General features: G+C 51.5%; 1 protein-coding gene across 11 annotated transcripts in view; it reads left to right on the top strand.

The window, feature by feature from the left end:
• The window catches only part of SEPTIN9 (septin 9), a 170,829-nt gene that overhangs the window by 61,309 nt on the left and 91,671 nt on the right, over window positions 1–17,849 (top strand). Inside the window, exon 1 of one of the 11 annotated variants that reach the window (XM_068913183.1) lies at window positions 14,758–14,882. The exons of the other annotated variants lie outside the window; for them this stretch is intronic. Coding sequence (XP_068769284.1) covers window positions 14,828–14,882 — 55 coding nt within the window. The 5' untranslated portion in view covers window positions 14,758–14,827. Of the gene's footprint in view, window positions 1–14,757; window positions 14,883–17,849 lie in introns of those variants that run through there. 11 annotated transcript variants of the gene reach the window in all.

The following is a 17,849-nucleotide window of genomic DNA, read 5'->3' as shown; positions in this document are numbered from 1 at the left end:
CTCTCTGGTAAAGGTGCGGAGAGAAGTTAGGCAATCCTGCATTTTCTCAAGAAATCAGCAAAGCTGCTGAGCGATGCAAATCAGTTTGACAGTGAAGTCGAGACCAATCCTTTAGAGATCAGCAGGCAGGCTTTGTTATATGTCTGCAACAACGTGACTAAAAAGGAATACAAAAGTCTCAAAACTAATGTTGTTCTCAGCAGACTGAGGAATCTGGTGCTGTTGTTGGTGTGTTCTTATATCCACAGCCACCTAACGCTGCTCTAGGATCCTCTAGAAAGCTCTCTGTCATTTTCCCAGGTCTTTTTCAGGTTTGGAAGGTAACCCACACCGCATGGTAGAAACGTGCATGATGCTCTAGGTAGGAAGTCAAACTGAAAGTGATTGGAATCTGTTAGCATCTCGTGTCTGAACTAAGCAACTAGTTTTTGGGGGGGGTTGTTTGTTTGTTTGTTTTTAGGAAAAGCACTGAGCAGCACTCACGTGGCTAACATAGGAGGAGAGATCCCGTGTATTTGGTAAGCTCACTACAAACCTTCTGAGCTACTGTTGCAGTACAGATGCTGAATTCAGTTCATTTTCTTCTCCAAGGCTATAGATTAAGACAGCCTGATTGGTAAACAAAAAGAATAAACGTGACCTCTTTTGAGACCTGTGAAAGACTGAATTTTGCTATATCCATGTGGATTTATGGTGTTAACCCTGTGTTGTTCAGTGCTTATAAAACTGAAAATTCTCAGTGTAAAAATTCGAAACGCTAAATACATTCGGCTGCCATATACAGTTTTCAAATAGGTCCCCCCAGCTTTCTTAAATGGCACAGAAAGTTATGCCAGTCAGCCCGCAGCAATACCTTCTTTATTGGTCTTTGACGTCCACCCGGTTAAATATTTGCAGTATGTCTGTCTCTGGTGCTGGGTTTTCAGTGGTGCTCACCAGTGGCAGCATGTGTCACAAGAGGAGAAAGGCAGTCTAGGAGACGTAGCCCTTATCCCGCATTGAGCAGAGATCTTAAGAGCTGTGCAGGTGGTAGGGATTGAAAGCCTGACCATGCGCTCAGTGGAAAATCAGGAGGGTTTTGATGGCGCTCTGGGCAACAGCGGGGCGCGGATGACAGCATCTTCATGGTTGGGTGTAGAAGACGGTCTGCAAGAACTGGCTTAACATCCAGGAGTTTATTTCGTATGAGCCTGGGCAAAGTTGTGAAATACTAAAGCTTTTAGCCACATCTGATGTGAGGGTGTTGTAACACCGCTGGCCGTGATCTATATATTATTAAACTCCGATGAAGGTGAAGACAGGATGGAGGTTTCAGCAAAGAGCACGACGGCACACAGCACAATGGAATTTGCTAGCGAGCCATGCGATTTTTCCTGTACTTCCACTTCACCTAGGTCTGTGGATGTGTCGAAGATATATGAGGTGAGCACGTTTTGGTATGAATGTGGCTGGCAGCAGACACAGATCATGGCTTAAACATGTGCGTTGCAAGAAAGAGGCTTTCTTGAAGCAGACAGAGAGGCCTGCTGTTGCCGTGCAGCCGTATTCATCTCCAGCGCTGATGCTAACATCATTATCAACATGTTTATATGAAGCTTGGCTGCAAAATGGCTCATCGTCCTCAAGTTTTTTTCAAGAGAGTCTATAGCTTTACTAAATACTTCTTTTATTGTGCTGCCAGGGGCTCTCCCAGGGGCCTGTAAAGGAGGTGGCCTATTTGGCCACAGTGATGTCTGGACCGGAGGTTCAATTCCCATGTGTCTTAAATCTGTCTGCAGACTGGCAGGAGACCAAGCGGGCACCTTTTTCTCCAAATAATTGACCGCTTATGTGCAAATCAGCCTTTAACTGCTTCCATGATGCCTGGCTCACCGAAGCAGAGGGAAGGGAGGGAGTCTTCACCCTCAGACTTGACTAGAAAACCTCACCCATCCCAGGTTGGTCGATGCAGGTCTTAAATGTGATGGCTTGTGCCTGCTGGTTGATTCAAGACCCTCCTTGTGGGAAGGTGTTGCTGATAGTTTCAAGGCTTGTGTTTCTGCAGAGTAGTAAGTTGCCAGTGACCCAGGTGGTGGATCTAGCCAGCGGAGCATTTTTATTTGACTCTCGGGAATGCTGGCTGGTCATTAAACCAACCCAACTGGAGGTATAGTGGTGCATGGGGGGTTTCTGGAGGCTGGGAGGGTGGGGGAGAAGGGGGCTATGTAAAGACAGAGTTCAGGTGCGGTAGCGTTTTCTCACTTGTATTAAGAACGTAAACATGACTGCGTTGGTCTGCTCCTTGATTACTTATCTGGGAATAACCATCTCCCTCGGGCTTACAGACACTGACCATCCCTGCTGAAGTGAGAAAGGCTAGTGCTTAATGCCTGCAGCTCTTTCCTCCTTTCACTCCTTTATAGGTAAAGTCACTTCAGGTTTTGTTTCTGGCTTATTTTAACTCCTCCTGAACAAGGCTGGTTTAATTCTGTTGGTAGAGCATCTAGTACAATGATGCCACGACCTGTTGTGGATATCCTAGGTGCTAGTGGTGCAAATTAAAATGAAGTTTTAGCAGAAAATCCTGGGGCGAGGTTGAATTTATTGGCTTCTAAGGTGGAGCGCTGGGCAGAGACAGTCTGCCAGGCATGTCTGGAGATTGCAGAAACGATACAGCAGCCAAGCACCTTATGAACTTCTCATTGCTCTGTGGTCTGACTAATTTTTGGGTGCAGTGACAGTGGCCACATATCATCGGAAGAGGAATCTGACCTGTTCCCTTTTCCCGGCTGGGCTTGGCTGCAGGGGTTATGGGTATGAACAGAGCATGGGTTGTGTGCATGTAGAGATAAAACAAACCCTGTTTTGTCACTGCGAGGGAGCAGGTCCAGCTCCGCTCACTTAGGAAATTTTGACTCTGCAGTCTTCATTTAAAAACAGAGCTGATCACCCTGGAGCCTCCAGCAAGATGTGAGGTTTTGTACCATACCCAGTGAATGGTTTTGTTTCCCAGCTGATGGCTGGATCTGTTTCCTGTCCAGAGTGCACTGGTGGAGAGATCAGCTTATGACAGCACTTCGTGGAGCCAAATGCAACTTTTAAACCCACAGGCAGGCCCACACCAGGCTTTCCTCTTCATCCTGCCCAGGTGCGTATTCAGATAAGGCAGCCAGGGTCAGATGGCCGAAGCACACGTCGCTCAAGCGTCTCTGAATTTTACCTGAATCCAAGACCCCCAAACTCAACTCATCTCCTGAGTTTTAACTGTCCCTGCTCATTGTGGGGGTGGTCTCCTTCCTCCTGCTGTTGCTTCCCGCTGCAGCACTGGGAATCTCCCCTCCTCCCTCCTGGCTTCGTGCCCTGTCCCGCTCCGGCGCCCGTGCTCTGCCCCCCCGCGCGCTTGCAGGCCCCTTTCCATTTAGGGCAAATGCTGTAAGGCCCGTAGGTTTGGCCTGCCTGCTGCACATCTCCAACAGCCGTTGGATCCTCTTTTGTTTGCGGAGGCTGAAATCCGCCGTGTCTCCCGCGCACTCGTGCTGAGTGCGGCTGGTGCTGAGAGATGGGTCTTGGAAAGCATCGCCCCGGCAAGCTGTGAACGGGCGTAGCCCCACGCGGTGCCTTGCCCTGGAGGAGGCTTGGTGTTGACAGTCCCTCTGCCCCGGGCAGAAGAGAGGATGAGCCTGCAAGCTGTGGTGACAGCGTGCGAGTCCCTTGTGTAATAACGATTTAATCTCGACAGAAAAGAGCGCCCCGCGCCAGGGAGCCCAGAGGTGGCGAGGCTGCGTGCATGGGAGAGAAATTGGGTGGGCGGAGGTTGCTGGGCATGTGGAAGGGACGGAGGGACCACAAAGGAAGTTCCCCTAAAACCTTTCATGTTGGATCCATTCTGCAGTGATTGTATTTTTAAAACTGCTGCATGATTTCTGCATCTGCAGGAGAGGGCAAGTCTGTGTTAGGAGTACCTGGTATCCGAGAAATCGGAGGGGAGCAAAGGCCAGTGCCTTGTGCGCCAATGGGATATCTGGTTGGAGGGCGTCTTTGCAGTCAGCCTCTTCGCCCTAGCCCTGTTTTTCTAGCAGGAGAGGTGAGAAGACCCTGACTGAGCACCTGGGGTCCTACTGGGTTTAGTGTGCTTTCCTTGAGGATGCATCTGGGATTACGGCTTTATTCCTGCCTCTGCTATCAGGGAAGTGTAGAATCAGCATGATTATAATGGGATCCAGTTAGTGTGGGAGCATCTCGGTTACATCTCTCTTGTCTGTCTGATAGGGTTTGCAGTGAGCTTTTAGAAAGACCTAACTCACCTATGTGACTCACCTGGTTTCCCTGGGAGGAGCTGGTTCGTCCTCGTCCATGAGCCAGGCCTGGCTGGCTGCTCTGTTTCCCGTTAGCGTTTATCTAGCCCAAGAGCTTGTTATGGGATCGATCTTGCCTAATCTTATATACCTGCCATGCATATGTCTGTGTCTGACCTAGTCATAGTGAGGTGGAGCTGACGGTATGGTTCATCTGACCAGACGTAGGCGTCTGCCTTAGGATGATGCGAAAGGCAAAATCCATCAGCAGAACAGCCCGCGCCTCTGCTGGCCTGGGAGGAGCCGAGCGGGATTTGCCCAACGTAGCTATCCAAAGCATTCGCCCTCTCCCAGCAAAGAGCTCTTCCCTGAATTCGCCGCACGAATTTCGCTTGTGCGTTGCACAGACCCGGTGGACGTTTCCCACACGCTGATGCCCAAGAGATGCGTGGGTTTGTCCTGGCATTGCCTGTGTCCTGCTGCCAACCGCCCTCCACCTGCGTTGGCCCTGCGGGAGGTGACCGGCCTTTTGGGTGCAAGCTCGCGTTGCGGTACCTGGGCGCCGAGGCCGGGCTCGGCTGCGGGCAGCGCTCCCGGCGGGGCGCTCAGGGCGCCCGTCCTCCCTTCCGCCGCCGCGGGGGACCTCGGCGGATGGCCTGCAGCCACCAGGCGCTGACTGGGGATATGACGGTTCTTCTGCCTGCCAGGTATCTCGGACAGCTTGTGCCTACCTGGCGCGAGCGAGAGCTGCTCCTCGGCGGCGCGGTGGCCGGGGTGCCCCTGGCGGGAGCGAGCCGGGGGGCCAGGCGGCGAGCGGCTGGCCGGGTGCCGAGAGGAAGCTGCTGCGCCGGTGCTAGAGACATCCTTTCCCCACCCACGGCAGAGAGGATGATTCAACGGCCTTCATCGCGCCGGAAAGCGGCTGGGTCCTTTCGCCGAGGCTGTGGGCGCCCCGCGCGCGGGGGGTTCGGAGGCCGGGGCTGCGCTGGGCGCAGCGCGAACGCAGCCCGGCGCGCCTCCGCTGGCGCGCGGACCCTACCTGCCTTTCCTCTCCTCGGCGGCGGCTTTCCCTGGCGTTTCCAGAGGCCTTTTAAAAGGAAAGGAGACTTGCGTTCGTCCTTCCTCCCCTTTCTGTTCGCCCACCCTCGTTTCCTTCTCCACGGCGCTTTGTCCGGGCGGCGCAGAGGAAGCCGAGTGGGTGTGGGCCTGAGGCCCGCTGTGGGAACTGTTCTTATCGGTCTTTTTTTCTGCTGAAAAAGAATAATCGTACTAAAACCTTTGCTGGCGAGAAAGGAGATCAGGAGGCGCAGCTGCCCCGGAGGGCCGGTGCGCGGCTCGGAGCCCTTCCTGCGCCTCGGCGCGCGCTCGTCGGGCCTTTGAGGGGCCCGCAGGCTTGGTAGCGTGCCTGGAATATCTCAGAGGAGCGGGGAGAAACTACCAAGGGGCTGGCGTTGGGGAGCCGGAGCTGCCGGAAACGGCTCCTCCGAGAAGCGGGGGAGACGCATAAGAAAATAAAGTTTTCTACCGTTAGCGGGTGTATTTACGACTGGAGAGTTTGGGGGTTGAGAAGGTCGCGAGCGGGCGGCTGGAAAGGGCAGCAGGAGGCGGCCTCAGTAAAAGCGGCTCTCCCAGCTCGCGGACGTGACGTACCCCGCCGCGTCGAGCAAGAGGGAGCCTCGGAGGGCCGCGCTGCGTCGGGCGGCCCGGCCTAACTTGAGGAGGAGGGGGAGGAAGGGGTGGATGGAGGGATGGATGGATGGATGGATGGGGAAGGAAGGTGCCTAAGGCAGCTGGGATGCGCGCGTGGGAGGAGGGCCGGGCTGTGCATCCGCCGGACCAGCCGGTGGTGATCTCCGCACTACCTCGGTATGGAAAGCCCATCCCGTGCCTGCGTCTTCCCTTTGTTGGGAAGGGATGAAATTTCCAGCCCTGCCTTGGATACCACGTGAAAACAGGCGCGAGACACATCTGGAAGCAGAGCGCACGTGTGTAACGGTGCCAGTTTGTTTCTTCCTGCAAACTCTTCCCAATTAGGGGCTGCTGGGACCTTTTTGGTAACAGGAATGGCTTATTTTCGCCTCAACTGCATGCGGTGGCAAGGGGGGGAGGTCTTCTGCCCCTCAAGGCACTGCAGTTTCTTCTGGAGTCAGATGCAGCCCTCAGCCGCGCAGGAAGGCTTTGCAGATGGGAAGCGTGCTGCACTCTGTGTGTGTGTTAAAGTCATTAGAGGATGAGCAAGGTTTCTGGATCCTCGTGTTTCCATTAAAATATCTGTGCAGTCGTGCAACGCTGGTTTTTGTGCCTGTGTTTGGTTTTAACATTAAGGCATGCTATTTAATAATGTTTTCATTAAATAATTAAAATAATTAAATAAAATTTCTGCTAATCTGTGGTTGGGCCTTAACCCACTGCACCTCACGTTTCTTAAGAAAATCTGGCCTGAAGGTAAATGAGGAAAATAAGGGAGTTAGCCTGGGTTTGGTTTAATTGCACGAGGCTCAGGCAGATGCAGTTGCGTCCGTCCTCTTTGCGTTTCCCTCCATGCAAGCCTCCTCTGCCGTTTAATCAACGCCAGTGAATTGTGCTTCCCTTTCCTAACCAGGCATCGCGCTCTCGCAACCACCCCACCGACGCGTTGGGGAGCCTGCGGGACCGATCTTGCGACGGACGAGCGTGTGCTGCACAAATGCTCTGCTTTTCCCTTCCGCGCGTCCCGTTCCCTCCCTTCGGTATCGGACCGGCTGGCTGGCCGTTTGGCTCGTGCTGGGGTGCTCGCTGCGCGCCTCGGCCCGGGCTCGGGAGCGGGTTTTCCTTTCCAGGTTCTCAGCGTGCACAATAGCCAGAATTGCTGGCTCTGCGCGAAACGCGTCAAGCTGGGCTCTGACACCGATGCGACGAGCGACTCGGCGGTTTGCAGCATGAGGTCAGCGTAGTCAACAGCCCGCTCATTGAGCACATACAGGTCACTGTATAAACGGACAAATTGCTCATTCAAGTCAATAAGGCTTTGAGTGCTGCTGGAAGCCTAGCCGGGAGGGAGGGGGGCACGTCCTTGCCAGCTACAGCCCTGCAGCTGAGCAAAGCAGCACAAGGAGCACTCCACGGAGGCTGCCTGGAGCCCAGGGCCCGCTGCCTGCATCCTGCTGGCTGCTCCTAATCCCTCCACAAGTCCTGCCCTGTTCAGCAGGTCTGGTCCCTTGCTCCTAAGCACACATTTCCCTGCCTTTTCAGTGCTGCATCTGCCAGCGTTCCTGCCACAAGCATGCAGAGCTGCAGAAGCAGGGAAACTGAGGAAGAGCCTGTTTTCCTGGAGCAGAGCTGTGTGTTCAGAGCCCAGCAGTGCCATCAGCTTATCTCTGCTCTTAGTGCTGACATAGTGGAGTTAAACTCAGGATGAAGTTAAACCTTTATCTTCTCCATAGCTATCTTCCTACTGGAGGTAGAAGAGAAGAGGAAGCAGAGATCTTGGATCTACACGTTCCTCTGTCTGCCCAGCTCTGACGGGGCCTCTCAGGCTCCAGGGTTGTCCCATGACACCATGCTTGCTATTTCACCAATTTGTCTAGTGAATGTCTGAGGAGCTGTAGGGTGGGAGGGCACCTCCTTCCTTGTGCTCCAGCTATCACAGGCACCACATCATGTTCTCTTTCCTGTAAGTGGCTGTGCCTCACCTTGAAAGTTGTTTGGTTTTTTGTCCCTTGATTTCGTGGCAGTCCCTGTATTGCTCCCATCGCTGGCTATTAGCATCTTCTGATTTCCAGCCTATGGTTATTATTGACTTCTTTATACTGTAACAATGTTTAGTTTTGGATTTAGGCTTTTTTATTCTCTTGGCAATGGTGAACTTTGCCTGCAGTACCTTTCCCTTGTGGCGTATCTCATTGCAATATTTCTAGCAGCCGTATCCCCTTTCATTTTTGCTTTTATTTATGGGGGGTAGCCAGCATGAGACCAGACAGAGTACTAGTGATTTCTACTTTGTTACTGAAAGCATCTTCCTTACTACGTTTTAGGAGGGCACTCCCTCATTTATTTAACTGCATCGCACTGGTGGCTCAAAGCCAAGCTGTGGCCCACCAGGGCAGGGAGGTGTCCTGGTGATTAGCTCTCTGTTCAGACGTGAAGACTTTGTTAACGCCCTTGAGGTACTGACCTTGCATTCGTTCTGCTAGTTGCCATCTTGCTTCTGTGACCCAGTCTTCAAATCTGTCCAATTCATTTTGTGCAGGACACTGACTCTCTGTTTGTTGATGTCACTTCGTAGCCTTGCGGCACCAGGCAGATGAGATCTGGCTGCGTTTCCTTTAGCTACAAAATCAATTAATTGTCCAACAATTGTAAATCAGTAAATCTATTTTGTATTTTTTAACCTTTTCCATGGTTGCAGTTTCCTTCCAAATGTGCGCTGTCATGGCTCAATACCCTTAAGCAGAGACCTTCCCTAGCCCAATTTCTGTGTTTTTTCAGAACTAGAGTTGAGCAAAGATTTTCTCACTAGAGTTTAACGTTTTTGAACTGGAGCAGAACTGGACTGGGAGCTTCAGAGTACTGCAGTGAACTTTTGGACTCATCTTCCTTTTAGCTTCCTGGTTAAGCCAGGATGGGAAGTGTGAACATCATTGAAACAAGGCTGTCCGCAGTGCATTTCCTACTCCCTTGGAAGCAGGAAGAGTCCGAAGTCTTGTGAAAGAGCCTTTTCTCATGAGAATTCCTGCGTAATCAGCAGGGCTGGATTCATGGTGTCATCTGCATAAAAGCACAGGCAGAGGTGTTGGGAACTGAACAGTTGTTTCTTCTTCCAGACTCTTCCACGTCCCCTGCTAGTCACACTGGCACAGTTTCCAAAGGGCCTCGGGCCATATTCTGCAGTGCCCAGCACCACAGTTAGGGCTTGGTCTTCCTAAAAGTTTATTACTTACCAGCTCCCTATTTCTGAGTGATTGATGTTATGTGCCTCAGCTTCCCCAGCTGTAAAACAGAGATTGTAACACCTCTTCGTGCCGCATTTGAGAGTAGAAAGGTTTTTGGGCAGAAGCATAAGAGCCTGGAAGGTGCAGGGAGCACATGAGCGGGAGGCAAGGATGCTTTGGTAATTGCAAAAGCCCTTTTTGCTTATAAAGAAGAGATGTTGCTTGTCATTCCTTCACCTTCAGAATCTCCCATTTTCTAACAGAGGCTCCCATATAACAGAGGCTGTTATACCTCTGTTTTTACATGTTGCCCCATATTGGTGCTGCCCTTCAGACAAAAGCTGACCGGATGGCCCTGTCAGTGCTGCACTGTGATTAGCAGGGAAGTGATGCTGCAGGGATGCTGGCCACCTCTGGGAATGTGCGAGATCCTCTACCCACGCTGTGCGCCTACCCTAAAAGGCTAGGGAGGATGTTTCATCCGTGATCAGCAGCAAATTCAGCTCAGCAGTGAAAAGACTTTTAGATTTCCAGTGGAGACATTAGGCTGTTAATAAGGATACTTAGGTGCTCCTGTGTAGTGCTTTTGATGAGTAAGTCTCCAAGCATTTTATAGAGGAGGCTAGAATCTGTAAAGGGTTCTATTTCCTAATTAAAATAGGAGGAGGAAAAGGAAGATGACGTGGATTAATTTACCTGCTTTTGTGTACTAAATTATTTAAGATTCATGTAGCCACAGTGACTCATGTAGTCTAAGCGAGCCTCCGCTCATGATGGCAGCAGATTGTGAGACTGATAAGGGAGCAGTGAGGGTTCAGAAAAACCTTGACTTGTGGGAGGAAGAAAATCTGTCTGAAAACTGCATTCTTGGCGGCCTGCAAACAAACTGCAGGGCTGTTTAAAATGTTTGTGGATAGAAAAGTCCCTTGTCTGCCTTAGCCTGACTTGAAGAAGTTTCTTCTAATGCTGATACCTTCCATGTCCTTGGGTTTTTTTTTTTTTCCTCTTTCTGCTCTTTCTTCTTGATGTGACTTTCTGTCTTCTCTGCATCTACGGGCAGTTAATGGTCCACCAAGCCTAGCATTAGGGCAGAAGTAGCAACTGGTACTTGCTGCTTCTGAGGAAGGCTGTACTGTGATTTGGGGAAGCCCATGAGGTCTACCATTGCCTAGAGAAACTGGAGAGCCGCTTCCACTCCTGAGCACAGAGCTAACACTGCTGTTTACTTAACCTGGTCGTTAAGTGCTTTGGACAGTAGGATGTCCTTGCCAAAATCCGCACAAGGAAGTGTGGTTGTCCTTGTAGGGCATGCAGGTTTCAGCGGGACATGTGCACAACATCTGTAAGTATAAAGTGGCAGGAATGGAGAGCAGCCCAATGTCAGCATCTGGGGGAAGGTGGAGGTCGCAGCAGCTAGCTCAGCTGCTGGGATATGACTGAGTGCTTTGTAGCGCCTGGGAAAAACAGATCATAGAAGAAAGACAAGGTTAGAGAAAATATTTTAGAAAGTCAGGACCACACCATTCAAGATATTAGTGACAGCCCAAGAGAAGATTACCCAGGGAACAAGAGTCAAGGCTACTTGCAAGTGCTGGGGATCGTCAGATCATGCTAGTTTAAAGTTGGTGATCTTCTGCTTTACGGGCTGCTTTTTCAGAGACCGGAAATCACTTCTAGGCCAACAAAACAGTGTCACAGGAAGTTTGCTGTTCATCTGAAGAGATGGGGATGGGGAACAAAATAGGGCTGGGCAGTCAATGTGCTGAGTGGTCTGGATTACTTAGGGAACCATTGTAACACAGCTAGAAAAGTCAGCGACTTAAAACCGTACTGCAGCTTACAGTTTCCAAACGAGGGATAGTATATTGGATATCCGTTACCCAAAAAATGGTTGTGAAGATCCTAGCTAACAGGAAACTTGAGGGAAGTCCTCTGATACAGTAAAAAGTTAGTGAGACGCTTGGTTGTATAAGCAAGGGAGTAGCAAGCAACAGAAGAGAAGTGATTTTTCTGTGGTGCGTGATGCTGAGGAGAGTGACGCAGGTATACTGCACTCTGTTCTCTTTATTTAAAAAACAGAGTCCTCCCTATTAAAAACAGACAAGCAAACAAAACGAAACACTTGTGGCAAATGGGGAAAAAAGAGCAAGAAAATCATGTAAATGACTAAGGGACTGGAGCAAATACCTGACACAAGGCCCAAAGGAGCAAAACCTGATTAGTTCGTCAAAAGGAAGATAGTTGACTTGATTAGCGTGGGAGAGCTTTCATCAGGAGAAGATTCAGGGTCCTAATCTCCTCAATCTGCTAGACAAGGGCAAAGCAGGGCCTGTGCCAAGATTGAATTTGGAGGAGCAGAACAATATGTGCTTTTGATATGCTGATGATGAACCCCAGAAAGACATTTCAGAGGACATGGTGGATTCTCCATCCCTTTGGACTGGGTTCTCCGACTTCATTTGCAAAGTTGCCCACCTTTCTAGAAGAAAAGTTTTAGCCAAACACAAATTTGGGTGCTCAGAATATAGAAGACAGACCAGGTGAAATGGCACCTGGCCTGCTACATGCAGACTACATGACTGAATGAGTCTTTTGGTCTTACCCATGGTAAAGCCATGCCTCTGACAGAGGCTAAATCAGATAAAGGTGCAAGGAAGTCTCCAGGAGAGAGAAACATGGGCTTATCTGCCCTCAAGAAAAGCTTGTTCCTCCTCTAAGTGTCAGGAGCTTGTGTTATGCACTGTGGGGTGAGTTGTTTACATACCTTCCTGTTTTAAGTATTTACTGTTAGAACCCTGGATATTCTTGTTATTCATTAGTTACTGTAATTTTCCATCTTCCTCTTGCCTTTTCAGTGCCTTAGATGCACATGGGTACAGTATTTGCTATTCTGGCAGCTGGTTTTAATGAGAGTGAATGCTTACTTATACCCAAGACATTTTATTTTATACCTCTTGGGGATGTCCTCTAGGCCTGTCGATTTGCAGAACCTTTATGAGCAGCAAGTGTTGGATCCAGGACGATAACACGTTACCTATGCTTAGAAAATGCCAAGTGACCCAGAGTAGCGATGAAACTATCTCAAACTGTCCTGCTGAAAAGCTTTGAGTGTCCTCACTGGCTGTATAAGACAGGCTGATGTCATTATGAGATGCTATAATCAGAATAAATCAAATAACAGTTTCTTCTAGTGGTTTACTTCTTACTGCCTCCAGTGGATACCAAAAACAGGGTCCCCATCACAGAGCAACGCTCTTTCCTGTGTGACATCGTTCAGGGAGCAACATCAACAAGTGGGCCTGGCACTGCCCGATTTTTCAGGTTCCTTCGCCTTTGAGTCTCATGCAGATTGCAGACGGGGGACTCTGAACATTAAAACATGTACTCAGTCCTTCCTAAGACTGGGTCTATCTCTTTGTTTTTTCTGTCTTACAATGCTGATTTTTAGTTTGTCTTGCTTACTTCATTTTTTCCCTTTTAAACCCGTTCTGCAGTCTTGTGATGACAGTGTGCTAGGGTTTTCTGCTTCTCAACAGCCTTCATAGAAGTCTAGTTTAGGTTATGCAGTTCCAGCAAAGGAGTCATCACCAGCCTTTAACAAAGCAGCTTTTTCTCCTTACTAACTAGGGATATATACCGACATCCTACGTTTTTACCCACTTGAAATGGATTGCGGATGTGAGCTGCATGTTAGCACTCGATAAGAGAAATAAAACCACTTTTTTTCAAAGTCAGCGCTGCTGGGTCAGCCAGCATGTGGTCCTGGGTAACGCAGCAGCAGCCACCGCTCCCTGAAGGCTGCGTGTGGACATGAGAACGGCAAGGACCCAACCAAGCAGCCCTGAAGCTAGCAGCCCTGGCTGTAAATCCAGCTTCGTTCTTGCTCTAGTCCAAGAAATTTGGAACAGGTAACAGGGGCGGATGGGTAATAGGGACATTCGGGGAGGCTTGTGCCCATGTCTTTCTAAACAACAGGTCACGTGGTGACACATTTACATTTCTAAACTTGTGATTGCACAGAGGTGCAAAGTATGCTCCTCTCTGAACTGTTGTGGTATATTGGTTTCTGATATCACTAAGAATTTAAATGAAAGAGATCAGCATTAATTTTGGTGAGAGGAGGAGGAAAACCACACTGTCTGTACCTTATAACACCATGCATCTGTTTTAAAGGAGTGCTGTTCAGACTATTCAAGTGGTTCTCGTGTTTTAAAATAATACCTTTCCTTGGATTAAAACCTTAAGCTATTAACAATAGGTAAAATCTAGCTCAGGATTTCTTTCCATTCTGCTCTTTTTTTTTTCTCTTTACTTGGAATGTCTTGAGGTTGTGAAGTTGTTGCAATTGGTTTCATTTTCTGGTTCATATGCACTCTTGAAAGTCTATGGTGTTTGTAGACTTTGGAAGTGGGAGGGCTATAAAATTAAAAGTGTAAAATAAGCGACGAAACATGTACCGTCTGCAGTAACAGAGAGCTCGATGTGCCCTCCTGTTTTGCATAATTTTTCTTTAGGTGAGCCATAAAGTGGATTAAAACCTGAGCCTGTTTAATTTTACTTTCGTTGATGTGTCCAAACACATTCAGTGGGTAGCAGCCGCACTTAGACGATGCTGCTAAAGCATGAGATGAGGCGGATGAAAAGACCAGAGGGTCAGTAAGGCAGAATCTGAGTCAACGTGGGAAGGCAGAAACGTTATGTAGGCTGCAGAGAGATGCATAAACGGAGAGACGAGGAGGTTAAGTCTGCAGGGCTGAGCCTGTGGCTCGCGTAGGTGCGCAGAGCTGGCGTTCAGCTTGCTAGCTCTGGACGCAGCTGCAGCAGCCCGGAGCTCAGCCCGGCTCGCTACCTGGGTGTTAACTCGGGTTTGGGGCAGCGTTTGCAGCCTTTTCTGTTGCTTTGTGCTAATCATCTGCAGTTGGCTGCAGAAATGGTTTGGGTTATGATAGTGATGGGTATCCTTCTGCTAGTTAGCGATCTGGTTGGATTTGTAGAAATCGTAGCAGGAGCAGTTGTCGGAAGAGAAGGGGGTGACTGAGCTGCTGTTTCGGCAGCAGAGGTGGAGGGCGGTGGAACTGAAAGGAGAATGGGTTATTAGCGCTTGAAAGCATCACCGGCGCCATCCGTCTTCTGGGACATCGCTGGGTCTGTCTCTAACACTGCTCTCACGTTAAACGGGGAGAGAGCTAAAAACGCGCCTGCAAAACACGGATTTCAGCGCGTGTTTTCTTCTACGCTGGTGCCCGCCGAGCCCTCGCCGGCCGCAGCGCTGCTGGGAGAAGCCCGAAGATGCCGCGGCGAAGCTGCGAGGCAGCCGGCTCGGCGCCCGCTTTGCTCTCGCCCCTTTCCGCGGAGTTTCGCGAGCGAAGCAGGGAGGGGGGCCGGGGGCGGCGGGGCGGGCGGGCCCGGGCCGGGGGAGCAGCCAGTGCGCGGCGAGGAGGCCGGGCTGGGCCGGGCCGGCGGCGTGGCAGGGTGCCCCGCGTGTGCGCGGGGAGGCGGCCGCTGCCGCTCGCCCTCCTCCATTCATTCGGCCGGAGCCCGCCGAGGGGAGGGGAGGAGAGGGGAGGGGAGGGGGCCGCGGCGGCGGCGGCGGCGGCGCGCACCCGCCCCAGGCACCGCGCAGCCGGCCGAGGCGCCCCGGCCATGGCCGACCCGGCCGTGAACGCCCACCTGGAGGGCATCATCTCGGACTTCGAAGGTGGGTGGCCCCGGCGCGGCTCTGCCCGGGGACCTCCTTCCCCCGGGCGGCGGGAGGAGGGCGAGGGGCGGCGGGGCAGCGCCCGCGGCGTTGGGGGCGGGGGGGGAGAGGAGACGGGGGAGCTGCTTGTTGCTCTCCGGCGAATCGAGCCGAAGCGATGCGGGAATAGGGGCAGGAGCTGCCGCTGTCCCGAGCGGGGCCGGGCGCGGGCCCGACGGGGGGAAAGCCGCGGCCGCGCTGCGGGCGTCTCCGGGTGCCGCGGTGGGGCTGGGGGCGACCCCCCTCCGGAGGGGGGGCCCGGCCGGGGAGCCGGGACCCGGCAGCGCCCTGCCCTTGGAGCAGGGGCGCCGCTTTGCTGGGCCCTGCGTGGAAACAGCTGCGGTGAGTCACTGCCACCGGCGGAGGCCCCGTTCCTCGGGAGGGCAGGGCACAGATGCGCAGGCTGTGACCTCTTCCTCGGCCGCCCGAAAAAACTGCTGGGTTCCCCCGTCGGATCGTGCACGCGCGCTCGTAGGTAGGGTCCGGAGCGCTGGAAACACCGAGGTGTCCGCAGCTGGCCAGCTGCCACCTCACATCCTCTGGCAGCCGCTGGAGTTCGGAGAAGATTGTTTTCAGCGCTGCCTGTGCGCGCTGGTGTCTTTTGTTTGGAGCAGTGTTGCACCCTGTTGTTATCGGCGAAGGCAGGATCTTAGAGGATATTTTTCTTTCCTGCCTTTCCAAGTTAGTTTGCGCAGGTTTTTTTTTTTTTTTTTTGTAGCTGCAAATGCATGGCTGACACAATTAAAAGTTTGTGAACCCCCAGGCACAAGTCTTTCTGTTGGTTCCCAGATCTGGGATGCAAGCATAGCTATAAAGTAGCTGTGAGATGGATAACGAGTCTGTGTTTCAAAAATGTCCATAGCAGGAGCTGCCTGCCCTGGAAAGCTTTTCATTTGTCCCGTGGCAGAGCTCCAGTTGCTTGATAGCGCTGCAGTGCTCTGCTGCGCAGTATCTCCTTGCAATCCCCTTGGCACGCTGGAGGGGATGCCTTCTCGCTGGCTGTCCGTGGCTCTGCCCAACGTGTGCTGGCTTTTCAGGGAAGGACGAGAAAGTAACCTAGTTGGGCGGGTGCTGCTGCTAGAGAAGCACGTAAGTTAAAGGCAGGCAGAAGAGGAGCGTGGGGATCCCTCTGAAGCGGGCGTGGAGAAAACAGCTCAGTCGTCTTTCTAAGCAGAGCAGAGTTTTGGAAAAGCAGCTCCGTCCCTGCGCACATGCACTCTTGCCTCCTGGCTGTTATCCAAACTGAGCTTCTTACAGTGGCCTTTAGAAAAAACTAAGGAATAGTAGAGAGAGCTGTGATGAAAGCTATACACACAGCCCCTGAATAAGTTCTGGGTTGAGACAACTTCGCTGCCTCCTGGTGAATTTAATTCTTGCATTCTGCGAAGGAGCAAAGTATTGTTTTTCCTGCTTGGTAGATGAGGAAGCTAAAAGCACAATAGTTCCTCTTCCAGGTCGTACAGGAAACGTGTGGCAGAGCTGGGAACTCGACACACTTCTGAGTCTCAACTTGGTGCCCTCACTGTAAGATTTAGCCACATCCATCTTCTCTTTTTTCAAGCCCTTGGGCTTTATTCTGCTCAGCTCAAGTCATGGTAGAGGGCTTAGAGGGAGACTAGGGGAAATCACGTCCTATAAGAGACTAGTGGCTAGTGAGAGTCTGAGTGCAGAGACCAGCCCGAACGTGCGATGGGTTCTGCACTCCTGGCTCCATGGTGCGTTTGTAACTGCCCTTTGGGGACTGGCGAGCTTCGCCGCTGCAGTGCGCTCAAGTGCTGATGTAATTACAGGCCTTTCTTTTGCCTGCCCCGATTGTGTTTAAATCTCTGAAGAGTGAGTAATTCTCTACTTGAATACGATAAAGGCTCCGCTGTGAGCCCTTGGGCTGTTTGTTTCAGGATGTGCATGTTCTTCCGTGGCACGAAGCCGCTCCACAGTGAGATTTTCAGGCCATAGAGCGCTTTATAGTTCCTGCCTGTGTGCAGAGAGCGGCTGAGGAAAAGCTCTGTGCATCTACAGCCAAAAGGTCTGGCCTTGCCCTTGAGCAGGGATCCAGGCTACTGTTTCACAATTTAATTAGTTCTCTCAGCTGCACAGCAGCTTCCCAAGAACAGGGTAATTAATTTCTGGCCTTTAGGGCGGTAGATGCAGTATTCACGTCTGCTGGGTGGGTATCTCAGCCTGAGGCGGCCCACGGCCAAGCAGGAAAGATCAGCCAGAAATACCATGAGGCAGAAACACCAGATCATCCAGCAGCCAGCACCCTCTTTGTTCTTGCCAGTCACAAGCCGGCTGCCTTTCCAAATCACCTTGGTGGTTCCTGCCCGATTTCCTCTTAAGGAATCTTCCGGATGTAGGATCAACAGGTTTCTTATAACTGCTGGAGCACAGAAGGCAGAGAGGTGCAGACGCGACTGGGCGGGCTGCTGGCCCGGACCGTGGGAGCTGTCACCCTTAGTGAGCCTGTGGATGCAAGGGCCCTTTTGGAGGGGGAAAGAGTGCAAAGTATTCAACTACAGTTTAGTTTCCAAATCACAGCAATGCGTGAAGGGGAAAGGCAGCCCAGCAGATCGCACGCACTCTTCCTTATGCCTGGTGATGTAATTGGGAGTGCTTGCTTTGAGCCAGGTAGCAGTATTTCCACTTCTCACTGAGCTAACAGGTACAATGGTGGAGGCACTAATCTCACTTACTTGCCTGGCAAGAACTTCCTCCTCTTTAATAAGGGGAGAGCGTTATTAGGTCTGTGGCTTGCCAAGATTTGCAGAACATAATAGTTACTCTTCTGGGTTTACAGATTTTGGCAGGTCTTCTGAAGTGTCACTGGTGCAGCCTTGATTGCGCCAGTACTTCCCACGCTCACATCTGCCATCAGACTGTCAGGGCTGACCTGAAATGGAGCGGTGCCCTGGGGCAGCCAGCCTTGCG

This window comes from Struthio camelus, chromosome 19 (assembly GCF_040807025.1).
Source record: "Struthio camelus isolate bStrCam1 chromosome 19, bStrCam1.hap1, whole genome shotgun sequence".
Lineage (NCBI taxonomy): Eukaryota > Metazoa > Chordata > Aves > Struthioniformes > Struthionidae > Struthio > Struthio camelus.
Note: the sequence above shows the minus strand (reverse complement) of the source record. Positions and strands in the feature narration are given on the sequence as shown.